Source organism: Asterias amurensis, chromosome 20 (genome assembly GCF_032118995.1).
Source record: "Asterias amurensis chromosome 20, ASM3211899v1".
Taxonomy (NCBI): domain Eukaryota; kingdom Metazoa; phylum Echinodermata; class Asteroidea; order Forcipulatida; family Asteriidae; genus Asterias; species Asterias amurensis.
This window is the reverse complement of record NC_092667.1, coordinates 2949410-2964267: the sequence shown is the minus strand read 5'-3', so window position 1 is coordinate 2964267 and position 14858 is coordinate 2949410. Positions and strand designations below refer to the sequence as shown.

At 40.3% G+C, this 14858-nt stretch overlaps 1 protein-coding gene across 9 annotated transcripts in view; it reads right to left on the bottom strand.

The window, feature by feature from the left end:
- LOC139952738 (uncharacterized) overlaps positions 1-14858 on the bottom strand; it is a 275619-nt gene that overhangs the window by 107119 nt on the left and 153642 nt on the right. For 7 of the 9 annotated variants that reach the window (XM_071951938.1, XM_071951944.1, XM_071951941.1 and 4 more), the window contains 20 exons: positions 14135-14452; positions 13526-13692; positions 13125-13284; positions 12310-12354; positions 11807-11887; positions 9725-9917; positions 8890-9122; positions 8206-8439; positions 7643-7789; positions 6500-6925; positions 5680-6000; positions 5297-5411; positions 4582-4799; positions 3639-3956; positions 3047-3213; positions 2256-2415; positions 1527-1746; positions 1165-1397; positions 747-980; positions 100-246 (listed from right to left, as the gene is read on the bottom strand). In XM_071951938.1, the coding sequence (XP_071808039.1) occupies positions 100-246; positions 747-980; positions 1165-1397; positions 1527-1746; positions 2256-2415; positions 3047-3213; positions 3639-3956; positions 4582-4799; positions 5297-5411; positions 5680-6000; positions 6500-6925; positions 7643-7789; positions 8206-8439; positions 8890-9122; positions 9725-9917; positions 11807-11887; positions 12310-12354; positions 13125-13284; positions 13526-13692; positions 14135-14452 (4137 nt within the window). The remainder of the gene's footprint in view (positions 1-99; positions 247-746; positions 981-1164; positions 1398-1526; positions 1747-2255; positions 2416-3046; positions 3214-3638; positions 3957-4581; positions 4800-5296; positions 5412-5679; positions 6001-6499; positions 6926-7642; positions 7790-8205; positions 8440-8889; positions 9123-9724; positions 9918-11806; positions 11888-12309; positions 12355-13124; positions 13285-13525; positions 13693-14134; positions 14453-14858) is intronic. The other 2 variants (XM_071951939.1, XM_071951942.1) reach the window with 2 other exon arrangements.

Below are 14858 nucleotides of genomic sequence, written 5' to 3'. Positions count from 1 at the left end.
TTCTTTTCCCAACAACCATCAGGCTTACATGTACAATACTAAAATTGTTACACCTGGTTTGGTTATTCAAGGAAACTTTGACAACTCATTTTAGTGTACCTTGTGTTCTTCAGTCTGTTGGCTGAGCACTGCGATATCTTCACTCTGTGGTTGCTCTTCAGCGAGACGGTTTTGGGCCTCAGTCACCCAGTCAATCAGAGACACCACACCATGGCAAGAATCATTGTACATCTTACGCAGACGGATCTGAGGAAAAATAGGGGTATTCCGTGATAAATTTTCTTCACATCAAATATCAAAATTAATGTTTGTTAAATACATGTCTTAATACATAATACATATCCACAGTTAACAATTGAATGGCTTCTGCCAGGCACCCCAAACAAAGATATTGATAAAATAAGAGGAGCGCCAACATAGGGCTAGACAGCTCAGTTGATAGAGCGCTGCTTGTTAATCCAGAGGTCATCCCACTCTAGTAAATTTTTCTTTTTTCAACCCTAAATCACAATACATATCTTGGTACATCCGTTCATATTCTTTTAACATTTGTTCCTCTTTAGAAAATTTGCTGCCAAAACTCGAGACGACGCGTCTTTAAGGAAAACATTTAATACTTTAATAATTCAAGAAAGTGCATCTTGAAGAATGACTGATGCTCAGTACAAATTTGCTGCCAAAACTTGTGAAGATACGTCTTGTTAGTTCAAGCTTATATTTCTCAAGAAGGTGCATCTTAAAGTTACCTCTTCTTCCAATTCTTTCTCCAACCTATCGATAGTCTGCTGCGTGTCTGTGTTGATCTTCTCGCTACGGTGATCCACCTGGTCAAAGTAACTTCGCAGCTCGTCTATCTTCCTCTGCATCTCCTCTTGCTGCTCCGGCGAGAGATTATTCCGGTTCTCCTGGAGGAATTGCTCACCCATCACGATCGTCTCCAAGACGGCCGGCTTGTTGGATGCGATGCTCTCATGAACATCCTGGGCAGAAGAAGAGAGAAGGATAATAAAATATGAATAGAGAGGTTTAGCTACACGTTTCTTGATGAAAAAAAAATGATGAAAAAAATATGACAGTGTCCAGGGACAGTCCTACGACCATCAGAACTGTCTTTACTCACAGACAGAGGAGGTGGAACTGAAAACACATCTAAAAGGTTCCTACCTGGAACTGAGAATACTCCTTCTTGAGTGGTTCTAGTTCCCTGCTTGTTGGTTTCTTCTTCATCAAGCGGCTGTCTACGGTGGCACACCAGTCAAGGCGGTTGTTGACAAAGCCCAGTCGATCAAGGAACAGATGAGCCAGATCGATATCTTCCTTGCGATCGGTGATCTTGATCTTGAGGGCGTCATAGCGACGATTGACGTCAAACAACTGCCGTTGGATGTCTGAATCCTCTGTAAAGTCAAGTCATCCAGAATTTTTGAAAAAAATTGTTAGTTTAATGTAAATCTGTGGACATAGTGTTTTTTTGTCCTACAAAAACTACCCAGACCCTTTAAGGCAAAAAGTGTTAAGGAACGAACCTGGGGCTTCAGGTTGGGTAATGCTCTTATCCATCCTGTCTTGAATCTCACGTCGTTCCATCTCCTCTTTGGTCATGGTCGAGCTCAGCTGGTTAGAGCGGTAGTGAGGTTTGGTCGACAGCGGAGCCTGAAGCTCACGGAGAAGGACATCCAGGCCGTTACCGACCTTGTTCAGGTCCTCGATGGTCGGCTGGTAGGTGCCAACCTCCAACTGGAATGGCTGTAGATTTACAAAAAACGTACAAATATGAATTTTAATTAAACAATTTTGAGAATTTATGAAGCCTTTAGAAGCTGTGTACATTTTAAATCAATTGAACCAAAGGCCTAATTTGGGTGTCTTTATTTAAAGGCACAAGAAACCTTGGGTAATTTTCAAAGACCAGTGTTCTCACTTATTATGAGTAATTACCAATAAAGTCCAGTACCTTTAAGGGTTTTTACCTGAAAGTATACTTTTCGTTTTGAGACAGATTTATTATTATAAAAAAATAAAAAAAATAAAAAAAATAAAAATAAAAAAATGCAATACCAACGGTTGATTCTGGAAAAGTCATCGTAAATTTGTGTTCCGTTCAGAGAAAAGTGAAATAAGTAACAACTGAAGCAAATTATTTGTTGCGATTTTTTTGGTGTCAAAGTATGAACCGGGCTTTAGATGTAGATTTTTACTTTAATTTTGTGTGGAATCGTTAAAGTTGGAAGAAATATAAGTGTCTTGAGCGATACCTTGAGTTCTTTCTCCTGTCTGTCCAGAGTCTTGTTGTCCATAGCAACGGGCTGCAGCTGACTGAGTTTACGTTCCATCCCTGTCAGCCAGCCGGTGGTGTCGTGGTAACCCTCATTGTATTTAGCAGTAGCCTTCTGCTTCTGGTCAAGCTGTCTCTTCCTGTAATGGTTAAGATAAGTTTGATTAATTAACACAAGTTTCAAAAGGACATCCCGTATAATAGATGTTCAATTTGCATTAGGAAAAAAAAAAAAAAAAAAAAAACATACACAGATGTGTGTAAATTCAGTACTTTCCCCGAGTCATGACAACAAATTTAATAAATTGTTTAGGTACATGTACCCGCTGCTAAATTATAGAATTCCAACTGCCCTCTACACCAGAATGGCAAAGGATCGGCTAATAGGCTTGTGGTTTATTTCAAAGGACTCGGAAAAGTACCGAGTATACAGTGCTTTGAACACATTAGTGTATGGGTAAATCCATATAAAGGACAGCAAATGTTTGATCACACTTTCAGTATCCTAAGCCCGGTTCATAATGCCTGCAGTGCAAATGCGATATGAACTTTGACGTCACAAACTCGGTTTAATTGTGCTGAACTCCTGCGAAACATTTGCAGTGAAAACAGGGCTGTGACGTAAAGATTTGAATCACATTTGCACAGGAAGTATGAACTGGGCTTTAGTCAGGTTTCCTTCTTTATATGTTTAAATTGATATCAGACAGGGTACCAGACTCTTTGCCTTCAAGCCTCAGTTTGGTTACATGTATAGAAGTTTTAAGTTACCTGAGCTCCAAGAGATCAGAGGTCGTCTTCCAGTTGGTATCCACATTGTTAAGGACAGCGTTGACGTGACTAGTGTCTTTAGCTTTGGTTTTCTTAACGATGTCTTCACCAAGCTGATGAATCAGCTTGTATTGTGGACGATGGTCCTCAAGCTGGGTGGTGTAGTCCTATGAATGTGATAAAATATCAATATTAAACATATCATTTTGCCACTGTGGCTTTCCAATTAAATTTTGTAGAACTCTTCGGTAGGAAATAACAGTATCAAAGTAATAAACAACAATTTGATTCAGGGTCCAATTTCATAGAGCTGCTTAAGCAAAAAATATTGGTAACAAGTTTCTGCTGATCAGAAATGAGCAGGATACCAGTCACAGATTGAACATGTGACATAGCAGTTTGGCTGGTAACCTTATTCTGGTAAGCATTATTTTGTTCTGCTTAGTTACTCTCCGTGCTCTAGGTAGGTATATAAATTGGACCCTGCTTCTATTACTGTACATATTTATAGTTATAATTGGTCTCAACGTTTTACTATTAAAATAATACCTACAGATTGGGTTGTGGTTCTAAAGTTTCTACTAGTTCTTACATTGATCTTGCGGCTGAGTTGATTCATATCCATCTTCATGACATCCCGTCCCTCCAGTGCCTCAATAACCGGAATCTCCCAGTCCTCAAGCTGGTCCACCTCCCGATCAAAGTCATTCAGCTTACTCTGCAGCAGGCGCAGCTGGTCGCCGTGCTTATCGGTCACGTCGCTGATGGTGGCGTAGCGTCTGTTGATGTTATCCAGCTTGGACATGACGTCCTGTGCCTCGCTGGGTTTGGATGTCTCTAGGTAGGTAGCGGCTACCTGCTGGACTGACTCCACGGCTGGCCGGTGAGCTTCGATGTCAGTGTGGATCACCTATACAGCAGATAATAAAAAAATGAAACATGATACTTCGTCGAAACGCTTAAGCCTGGTTCATACTTCCTGCGAATGCGAATGCGAAGCGAATTTGACATGAATTTGACGTCACAACCCTCCTTTCGCACCAATATTCGCAAGTGAGTTGAGCAGAGTTGAACTGCTGCGAATTATTCGTTGCGAATTTGTGGCGTCAACATTCGTATCACATTCGCAGGAAGTATGAACCGCGCTTTACTCTTCTACCCTGTATCAGTTTCAAGTCTGTACTCCTCATAATAAAGACCTTCACCTTTGGCAGGTGGGGAAAAACGATCCATGAAACTGCCTTAGCAATTTAGGGATTAATTCAATTTAATTCAATTACTCTTTAATTGTTCTAAAAAAGGCAATTCAAAAGTTTGCATACAGTCAAAGTATTGAGAAACTAAAAACATTAAAAACAGAATAAAAAAAAGAAAATCAACTTATGAAAAGATCTTCTGAATCCTGTGAATTTTCTTTTAAACTAAAGACCAAACTGCGAGAAACTGTTAAAACACCACAACTTGTGTGTTCAAACAGCTAGTATAACCCTACAAAACCCAACGGACAGATTTTATGTCAAGATAAACCCTCTCACCATGTGTTCCTCGATGCTCTCAAGCAGAGGTTCCTTCTTGGCAACGATGATGGATCCCTTATCCATCTTATGTACGTTCCTCTCAGCCTCATCCAGCCAGCGTAGGAGCAAGTCCAGTCGGTCTTGGAGGCTCTGGGACTCAGCCAAGGCTGATTGAAGATGGGTAAGGTGAGTCTTGAGGTGGGCCACAAGCTCATCATAGCGATCTTGGAGGTCAACTGATGTTTAGAGAATCAAACAAAGATATTTTTTAGTTCAGTTCTGATGAAGCTTTAAGCTGAAAGTTTATGTATGAGACAGATTGGCTCTTGCCAGCTTGGTGTTCATAACCCCTTGGGAGAGTTTTCCATTGCAAAAAACAAGAAACTGTGATTAAGTAACTAGAAGACAATAGTTATTCTAGACATTGGGAAATCAGTGGTAAGCTTGGTAGGATGCAAACCCACAACCTTGTGATTGCAAGTTCTGGACCACATTGACCACTAGCTTTCAGTTAGGTAGCCAGAAAAGTAACTTTGAAATGCAAAAGAACAGGTAATTGTTTTTGAGATTTATTTTCCCTCTCGATTTCAATTTAAAAGACAAGCAAATGTCAGCTAAGAGTGTCAGCTCCAGGTACATTTGGTTTACATTTATTCTAGTCCTTGTGAAATCAGTGGTTGGATTTGAACCTACAACCTTGTGATTAGTTCTGCAGTCTAACTGCTGAACCTACCTGCTGTTTGAGAGACTTGTGGTTTGATGACCGGTTGAGCGTCGGTCAAGTCTGTTCCTGTGTATTTCACCTTCTCAAGATCACTGGCATGACCAACAACTTCATCATTGAAGTCCTACATAAACAAATTTTAAAATAATAATTAGAATAGGTGTTTATATAGCGCCTTCACAAATAGATCAAAGCACTGAACAGAATAAGACGAGAGACAAAATATGAAGACGGGGGTTACAAGCCCAAAAAATTGTTTAAGACGTTTCCTCAGAATGGCGATAGAAGAAGCATTCCTGATACTGATGGGGATAGAATTCCACAGCTTGGGACCAGCTTTAGAAAAGGAACTTTCCCAGAGAGATTTTGAACCAGTAGGAATCTCAACCCACCTTGATTCTGTCGATCTGTTTCTGGATGGCCAGCGGGGAGGCACTAATCGGCTCCTCCTCCAGGAGTGCCTGTTTGCTCTCGGTCTCCGGCAGCCAGGTTGAGAACACGTTTACAGCGTCATTGTAGACGCGGTGCTTCTCAACGAGATCTCGCAACAGCGCACCGTGCGTGTTGGCCTTGGTCTTGATGGCGTCAACGCTGGCGTTGATGGTGTTGGTACGCTCACGGATGACGTTGGGCTCGGGGTTCTCTTGGTAGTTGCGGTTGAACTGACGAGAGAGGGCCTCGTTACGGAAGTCAGAAAGCATTTTCCTGTAGTTCTGTTTTGATTTAGAGAATTAAGAGCATTGTTTTAAGTAGGATTTGAAACTTTGCATGGTGGAAGCATAACAAAGAGAGGTTTGCGGTAATACCATGTGAAGCTTCAAACATCATTTTAAATTTATCTCATAGGCTGTCATGGCCAAGTGATTTACAGCATCAAATTCAAGTTCTCACGGCCGAGTCATCACGGTATGGGTTCGAATCCCGCTCATGACACTTGTGTCCTTTAGGAAGACACTTGCAGAGATGGTTCTTGTGATTGATTTAGCTTGGTGTGCTACATATTTGGCAGCACAGGCTGTATACTCCCAAGGGAGCTGAGATGGTTTAGGGAATGAAATAAAATGGCCACGTGACCAGGGGTAAAAATGTTGAAGCGCCATGAGCGTCACTGAGTGACGGACCTGAGCACTATACAAGAAGCCATTATTATTATTATTATTGAGTTTTTGGTTGTTTGTATAAGAAGGAACCTGTAGAGAGCAACAAACTCACCTTGGCTTGACCCAAGTACTTTCCACCACTCATGTTGATATACTTCAGATCACCCTTCTGGTCATTCAAGTCATCCACGAACGTCCGATGCTCATCAAGCTGTCCCTTCAGCTCTTCGTACTCCGTCCCGACGTTATCCACCAACTCATCCAGTGTGGTCTCTGCCTCCTGGACCCAGTCTTCAAACCCTGCCACGTCCGTCTCGAACTTGGTGATGTCTTCGAGGGCTGGAGTGAGCTGGTTCTGGCGGTTGTAGGATTGAGTCAGGACGCCGTCGTAGCGGGTCTTGAGGTTGTCGCGGCCGTCGTCAAGCTTGGTGGCATTCTCTGGACTGATGCGGTCGCTGTACTGCTTGAGGAAGCTCTCAATGTCTTGGACACTTTGAGCCACTGGCTGCTGATGGGCGGTGATGTCGTTGTGGATGACCTGTTGGCAACAATAGCAGAAAACATATCCTATCAATCCATAAGCAATTTCTGAAAACATTACAGTTGCCAAAACATAAATAGTGGCATCTACCAGCAACCCAAAAAGCACCTTTTTAAAATTTAGGTAGCCTGCTGCATGCATGACAGACGGTATGTTTAGAAAGCCACTCAAGGTGTTTTCATGCAGTATAAATTTCTGAACATTCTGGAGGTTCACGCTTCATGTTTCTTGAAATCACTTGACCAGTTACTGGGACAGGGCCTTTTCGTACACAGCAACAAAACTTGGGAATTCACTTCCTTAAGACATAAATCAAATACACAACATCACTCTCTTCCAGCAGAAACTTAAAACACACTTGTTCATGCTTGCTTTCCCAACAATTTGACAATACTTTTACTTAACTTCTACAAGGTGTCCTTAATTGGTTAACAGGAAAGTGCGCCTTAAAAATGCTCTATTATATTTGGTTTGCGGTAACACCATGTGTGTATCTACTTGCCAGGTAGAGTTTGTTCTTAGAGAACTGTCTTGCTTTATTCTACTACAGCGGAGTAGATGTGCAAGCTTAGGGAGACTTCTGAGTTCTGAAAAGAACTGCTTTTTAGCTATTACCCGGGCGGATGGTATAGAAAATAGGCTGGGACTACTACTTTAGCTTATAGGATTACTCTATTATTGTTGTTATTATTTGGATGGATCAATGTTCTTTACCGTGTGGGTCTCCAGTTGATCCGAGACAGGTGCAGATTGCTCAGCTTCTGGCTGCTCTGAGCCCAAAGCTTCTTCTGCCTGGGTTATCCAATCAAGTAGTTCCAGTAACGCAATCAGTTTGTCCTTCATCAAAGCCTCGATGCGTCTCTGTAATACATAGAATCAATCAAAATAAGCAATTTGCATGTTGGATTCAAGTACAATGACAAGTTGATCACAAGTTACTTTTTAAATTTGAATTCCGCAAACAAAATACCGATCCACTAGGCTCTGCACTTAGGCACACGTTTGAGCAAGAACACGGACCTTATTTGTCAGACTTTTGGTTGCGCAATGGGTTGTGATTGGTCAATACGTAATGGGGCGAGGCTTAATGGATCGGTCTATTGAGACAGTTGCTATGTCAAATAATTAGGGGCAAGCTTGAATGGAAGTGTTTGGCACAATGGTACCAGGGTTTGCTCATCTGGAAGTTGTTATGCAAAGGCTCACCCCGACATAGCAACTGTGAAAAACCTGTTATGCGTGCTGCCGCCAGCGTCTCAAAAGTTTCCCGTTCTTACCCTTTCCTCCTCCTCTCGTTTGAGTTTATCCAACTTGGCCTCGTCCTCCTTCAGCCAATCCTTGGCGTTCTGCGCGGCGTTCTCAAAGTTGACGCGCATCATACCCACTTTCTCGTTCAGAACGTCTCGCTGCTCTGGGTTGAGGCGATCGGCGTACTCGCGCTCGAAGTGACCCGCCTTGCTGAGAGTGTCGCTGATGTTGGGCTGTTTGCTCTCAACGTCCTCAACGATTTGCTGAGGGGTTAAATAATGATAACAAAAAAAGATGCATTTTGTTACTTGAAAGTTTGAAATAATACCTTAGACTTGGCTCATACTTCAAAAAAATTGCAAGACAAGATTTCTTGCATCAGAATTGGAAAGCACAAAATAGCACTTTGCATATTTGTAGGGAAGGAGAATAAATTTGTAAATAATTTTGTGCTGAAGAAAGAAAACATGATTAGAGGGGACATGAACCTGCGGCCTCCGGCACATTAATACGGAGGTTGTAGGTTCAGGTCACACTCAAGTACATGGAGGGATCAACTTACAAAATGGCAGCACAAACACACACTTTGAGATGCTGTTTTGTCAACTTAGAAAAGGCGCGCATGCCGGGCCGCATATACAAGCCAGTGCGCCCTCTAGTTCTTATATATATATAACTCTATGGTTATTATCCAGTGAATCTATTGACTATACCTTGAATATCTCTAGTTCATCTTCCAGCGGTTGGATCTCCATGGCGCGAGGCCTGCTGCGTTCCAGCTTGACCTGAGTGGCGGTGATCCAGTCTAGGTTGTCTTGTACATTCATGGTCTCGTCCACGCAGCGGTCGGCGATCTCCAGGTCATCCAGGGAGAGTCGGAGGCGTTTACGGAGAGCCTCGTAGCGGCGATTCACCTCATCCAGCTCATTCTGGATCGGGGTGGACCCTGATATGGAGAAATCAACAAAACAGTTTAATTGTTTTTATTTCCATTCATACATTTATGCACAATTTTGTGAATCCAAACTTATCAATACAAGGTAATAAAACACAACTCAAAGAAAACACTGGTCGAAACGTTGAGCTCTTAAACCACTGGTTTTTCTCAGAACCCCCACACCTCATAACATGGTGTTTCTGCAAACCTCAAACCTCTATGAATTGAATAGTCCTAAGGATCTATAGACCTTTCCATTGTTGATGAACAAACCGCATTGGTTGGCTACGCTCGGTCGATTGTTAGAAAAACATTCAATCATGTTAACTGATGTTTCTGACCAAATGTAATATTTTCTGCAAACTTTTAATTAAAAAAAAAAACTCCCAAGATTGGTTGCTTTGTCTCCAACAAATTCAACATTATTTTTGAATAGTTGTGTGACATTGGTACAAACTCTGGCCATCTGTTTTTGTTTTGCATGTATTGCTTCCAAAGTTTTCCAACATTAGTTGGCAAAACAAATCTTGCCGTGACGCTGCAATAAAATTGGTCTATACTACTATTTATTTATTTTCAAATCAAGATTTTTTTTTGTGATCAATGTATACCTGCAAACTCTGCATCAAACTCTTCAGAGATCCCTGGCACTGCTGGTTCACCCTGGCCGAGCCGAGTAGAGAAGTAGTGAGGGTTCCTTGAGACTGGAGCTGCAACATCCTTGATGAGACGGTCTAGATCGTTACCAACGGTGTTGGTGTCTCGGATGCTGGGCTCGTAGTCATCTACCTCTTGAAGGAGTGGCTGTTAAGGAGAGAAGTACCAGAGATATTCAGGGGTGATATTCAGTCCATGGAAAAAAGTAGGAGGGCAAATTTGTCAGAGACGTTTTTGATCAGATCAAAGAGCACAGGCATGCAACTATAACTTCACCAAAAAGAGAGGAAATTACAAAATTTCAATGATTTTCTCTAGTATTTTTCAATTGTGAATGGTAAAACTGAGATTAAAAAAAAGAGGAATGATCCGAGGAAAAGTTGCATGCCTGTAGACATATGTAGTAAATTATGTACATGTGAAGGCTTTCAGAGATTTTTTTAAGGCTACTTTATCACAATTTTTCTTATTTATTGGATGGATGCTGTCATGCTATTTTAAGGATTTCAAAACATAATGATCTTTGGAACTAAAACAAAATGTGTCTCAGACTTTCTTCAAAGTCTAATATATCAAACAATAGGAAGATATAAATTCATGATCAAAAACAAAGGATATGGTGAGTTAATCAATTAAATTTGTTATCAAACCTTTAATGAATGTTAGATAAAGTTACATGTAACTGAACAAATGGGTTACTGTAATGTTTTTTAATTTAATAAATGAAATGAGATATGTTTTTTAGTCATGTAATCAAACCGTGAGTTTGTAAAAGTATTAGATGATAAGGGTATAAATCTGGTGAAACCAAATATTGGTGTAATTATCAAATAACACAAATGAATATTAACAAAGTTGGTAATATGTTGTTAGTTCATGATGAGTATATATCGTTGACAAAATCCTGTAAAATGAAAATTGTTAACACAGTAATGAACATATGGTGTATATTGTGAATCAACTACCACCAATCTGTGGAGACAAATTCAACCTTGAAAACACGCCAATGGATGAAAAATAGTTAATTTGTCCTTAGTAAGGTTAAACTAAACAAGCTCTTTTTTTCACACTCATGCAAACGTCGATCTTAGTTTTTACTTTGAGTCCAAAAAGTGCCCATATGAAGCAAGTTTGACATAAAAGACTTCAAAATTTTAAATGTTCGCAAAACTTTTGACCAATCCAGGGCCAATTTCACGGCTCTGCTTACCGCCAAATTCTGCGCTTATGATCACCAGTCTCCACTTGCAAGCCGAGCAAGAGTTTCTGCACTAGCTATGTAAGCGGAGAATGCCTAGTAACGTGGAGCATGCACGTGCATAAGCAAAAACTCCCTGATAAACCATGAAGTACGATTGACGTAAGTGCAGAATTCCCTGCTTCTGTAAGCGCCGATTCTTTGCTTACGGTATGCAGAGCCATGAAATTGGACCCCGGTCTCAAACTCTGAGCAAACCCTTGACAACCAACATGCACCCTTACCCAAACCCTGTCACCCAATAAATAAAACAGACAAACAACTAGTTATTGAGATTGTGAACAAACAGATGATCCCAAACCACAAACCAAGTCTAATACGAGACCACAGGGTAACATTTTTAATATTCTCTGAAAATTTTTGACCATCAAATTCTCAACAAACATTTGAAAATCCACATGCACCCTAACACAAACCCATTAACCTGATAAATAAAACAGACAAACAACTAGTTATTGAGATTGGGAACAAACAGATGATCCCAAACCACAAACCAAGTCTAATACTAGACCACAGGGATTTTTTAATATATTTTCTAAACATTTTTGACCAATAAGATCTCAACAAACATTTGACAATCCACATGCACCCTAACACAAACCCATTAACCTGATAAACAAACAGACAAACAACTTGTTATTGAGATTGAGAAAAAAACAAATGATTCCAAAACCACAAACTCTATAAACTACAACATGGGAGACAAAATGTTATGATGGGGTATTAAACATGAGGTATACACGTAGATGGGGTGAGCCTCAACCATACATCTTACTACCTTGCTGATAGATTCTGGAAGTCTGTGTTCCTCGTCGTCGGTATCTACGGGTACCTCACTCGGTTCTTTTGGTGAGCCAGACTAGTAAAGTGCGGAGGGAGTGGGGTTCGGTGAGAAAATATATATTACTTACGTCTGGGTTAGTTGTGTTGTAAACTCTGTGTTTTTGTAAGATTAAGTGCAGTGTATAAGGGTTATTGTTCTTTTAATAAATTATTGACAGTCAAAAACTTCATGGCAGTTTTTGTTTTGTTTTCTTTAAAAATCTTTGGTTATTAAACTAGAATAAAAATGATTACATTTATCAGTCAAAGAAAAATCAAATCAAAATGATTTGTTTTTAGTTTGTGCAGATTGTCCACAAAGAAAGAAAGGTAAACAAAATTAAAAATATCACAACAACCGAGGTGTTGAATTCCCTAAGTCACATCAAATGGATTAGTTAAAAGTGGATGACGATTGGTCAGAAGTTAATTGTGAGGGACGGACACATTTTAACAAACCTGGGATATTCTGGCCCTGCGTAACTGTCTGGCGAAAAACTCAGGCTATAACAATGCAATGTGTAGTAAAGTTAACAAAGGAAATGTAGTATGAAAAATTGCTTTATATTACAGACGATTTCTTTGAAGTGGGGGATGAGGAGTAGGGGGATGGGGAGCGTTGAAACTTTTCCAATGGTACTGTTGGTGTTCACTCCTAGTTAACAATCTGTGCAAGTCTTGTATCCATGTAAACATTGGGACAAGTAAAAATGTGTGGAGCATTGTATGTTCACCATAATTCCAGAAAAAGTTTGAAAACACACAAGACTTGCACAGTCAGTATATACCAATGGATGTTCTGAGGTTTTAAAGGATGTAAAGGATTAAGAAATAAATACCGTCTCAAAGATAAATCAGTTTCACAAAGGAATTTTACTCGACTGAGAAGAGGTTGTTACAAATAGTACATTTTCTTATACACGTTCATATTTCAAGCGAAAGCAAATTCAAAGCGAATTACATGACGCGAAAAATCATGTTCGAGAAATTCACTTCGCTTTTGAACCAGGCATGACGCTTAAACAATCCAATCTAACTGGGTTGATTATGCTGCCTGTACTATGGTATGGTAGGCTGTTCATGATGACTGCTCATCAGATAAAGTCTGGAGCTGTTATAACGAACTGGTCTTAATTTCATTCAGCTGCTTAAACACAATATTGATGCTTAACACATTTCTGCTTAACACATAATTTCTGCTTAGTAAACATTGCACACTACCAGTCACAAATTGCTGAAGTATATATTTTCAAATCAAGTGGTCGGTTCCTTACCTTGAGCTCTTTGATCTTAGCCTTGATGGCCCCAGAGTCTCTGGCCGTTGTCTGGGCTTGCTGGAGACGTCTTTCCATCCCTTCCAACCAGAAGTTGGTGTCCTTGTGGATACCGTTGTACTTCTTGGTCGAGGCATTCAGGTCATCCAGCTGCCTTGCTCTGAAAAAAAATTAACAAATGAAATAAATTTAACAAATGAAATAAACTTTAATAGATGTTAAATTTGAACCGGAATAAAGAATACTTATTTTTACACTGATGTGTGTTTGGACTGAGTGACGGATATGCCATTAGTATTATTAGATGCCAGTGTAACACCGTCAAAATCATTTCCCTCCTTTTATCAAACAGTCTCTTTGTTAATCACATAAAAATATTTTAACAAGACTCTGTGACTCACCTCTTAGCAAGAATGTCATCCAGACCGGCCCAGTTGACGTCAACGTTAGCCAAGATTGCCTTCACGTGAGACGTATCATTGGCTTTGGGTTCACTGATCAACTGCTCACCGAGTTGGTGAACTCGTTTGTTGACAGGACGCTGGTTGTCAACTTGTTGTCTCAGGTTCTGTGGAATCAACAATTAGCAAATAAAATTAGTTCCTTTTTTGTTTTTGTTTTTTTATTTAAAGAGTTTTGATAACTATGGTAGATCAAACTTTCTGGCCATAACATAAATCCCTATGAAGATGTATGTAATATAATGTACCTTCATGTAATATAATGTACCTTCATTAAGTGAAAAGTTTTTGAGAGAAAAAAAAGGGTGACATCACAGAGCAATGTTTTCAGGAGAGTTGTGTTAATCCATGTACATGATAACATTATTTTTGTAAAATTCTTTTACTCATTTCTCAAAAACCACAGCACCTCGGCAAGTAATATTGTAACGGAAGCTTTCTACTGTCATTATCTTTAAACCGTGTAAGTTTAAAGTGAATTTGTGGACATTTTTGTTTTCTATCGTACAAAAAGTACCCAAACCCTTTAAAAGAAACCTTCCTCCTCACCTTAAGGTTGCTAGTGATCTGTGGGATATCCTTCCTCATGAACTCCTTCGATCCAAGCGTCTTCAGAGACGGCATGACATTCTCCTCCATCTCATCCACCTGCTTCTCAAAGTCGTTCAGCCGGTCGGTCAGCGACCGCAGCGTGTCGCCGTGGGTGACCGTGGAGTCTCGGACCTTGCCGTAGCGTTTGTTGATGGTGTCTAGCTTGGTCTTGATCTCTTTGGCTTCTTGGGCTCCCTTTGTCTGCATGTGTGTGGTGGCTACGCGGTTGACGGTGTCCACAGTTGGCTTGTGGTCCTCGATGTCTTTGAAGACCACCTGATTGAAAAAAGGAAACATGAGCAATCAGGAGTGATTTTCTTAGAACTAACTCTTGAACTTCGTTCGTGATGGGGAAAGCTCGAACACTTGGAAATGGTCAGATGATCTGGGCTCAATTTCACAAAGGGCCAAGATTAATTTTAACCGTGTATCGATCTTAATTGCTAAGCAAAGTGTGACGTCACAATACAAATCACCGACAACTCATCTTAAGATGAATCTTAGTGCTTTGTGAAATCGAGCCTAGGTTAGGTTTGCACTGACACCGTGTGAAAATTTCTCTTTTAAGTAGTGTGGTTCAGAAAAGAACCGCTGGTTGACAACTCAATGTTTCGATAAGAATGCTTTGATTGTCTTCAGAAGAATAATTACCCATCTGAGTTGTCGTTTTGGGATGGTTTGT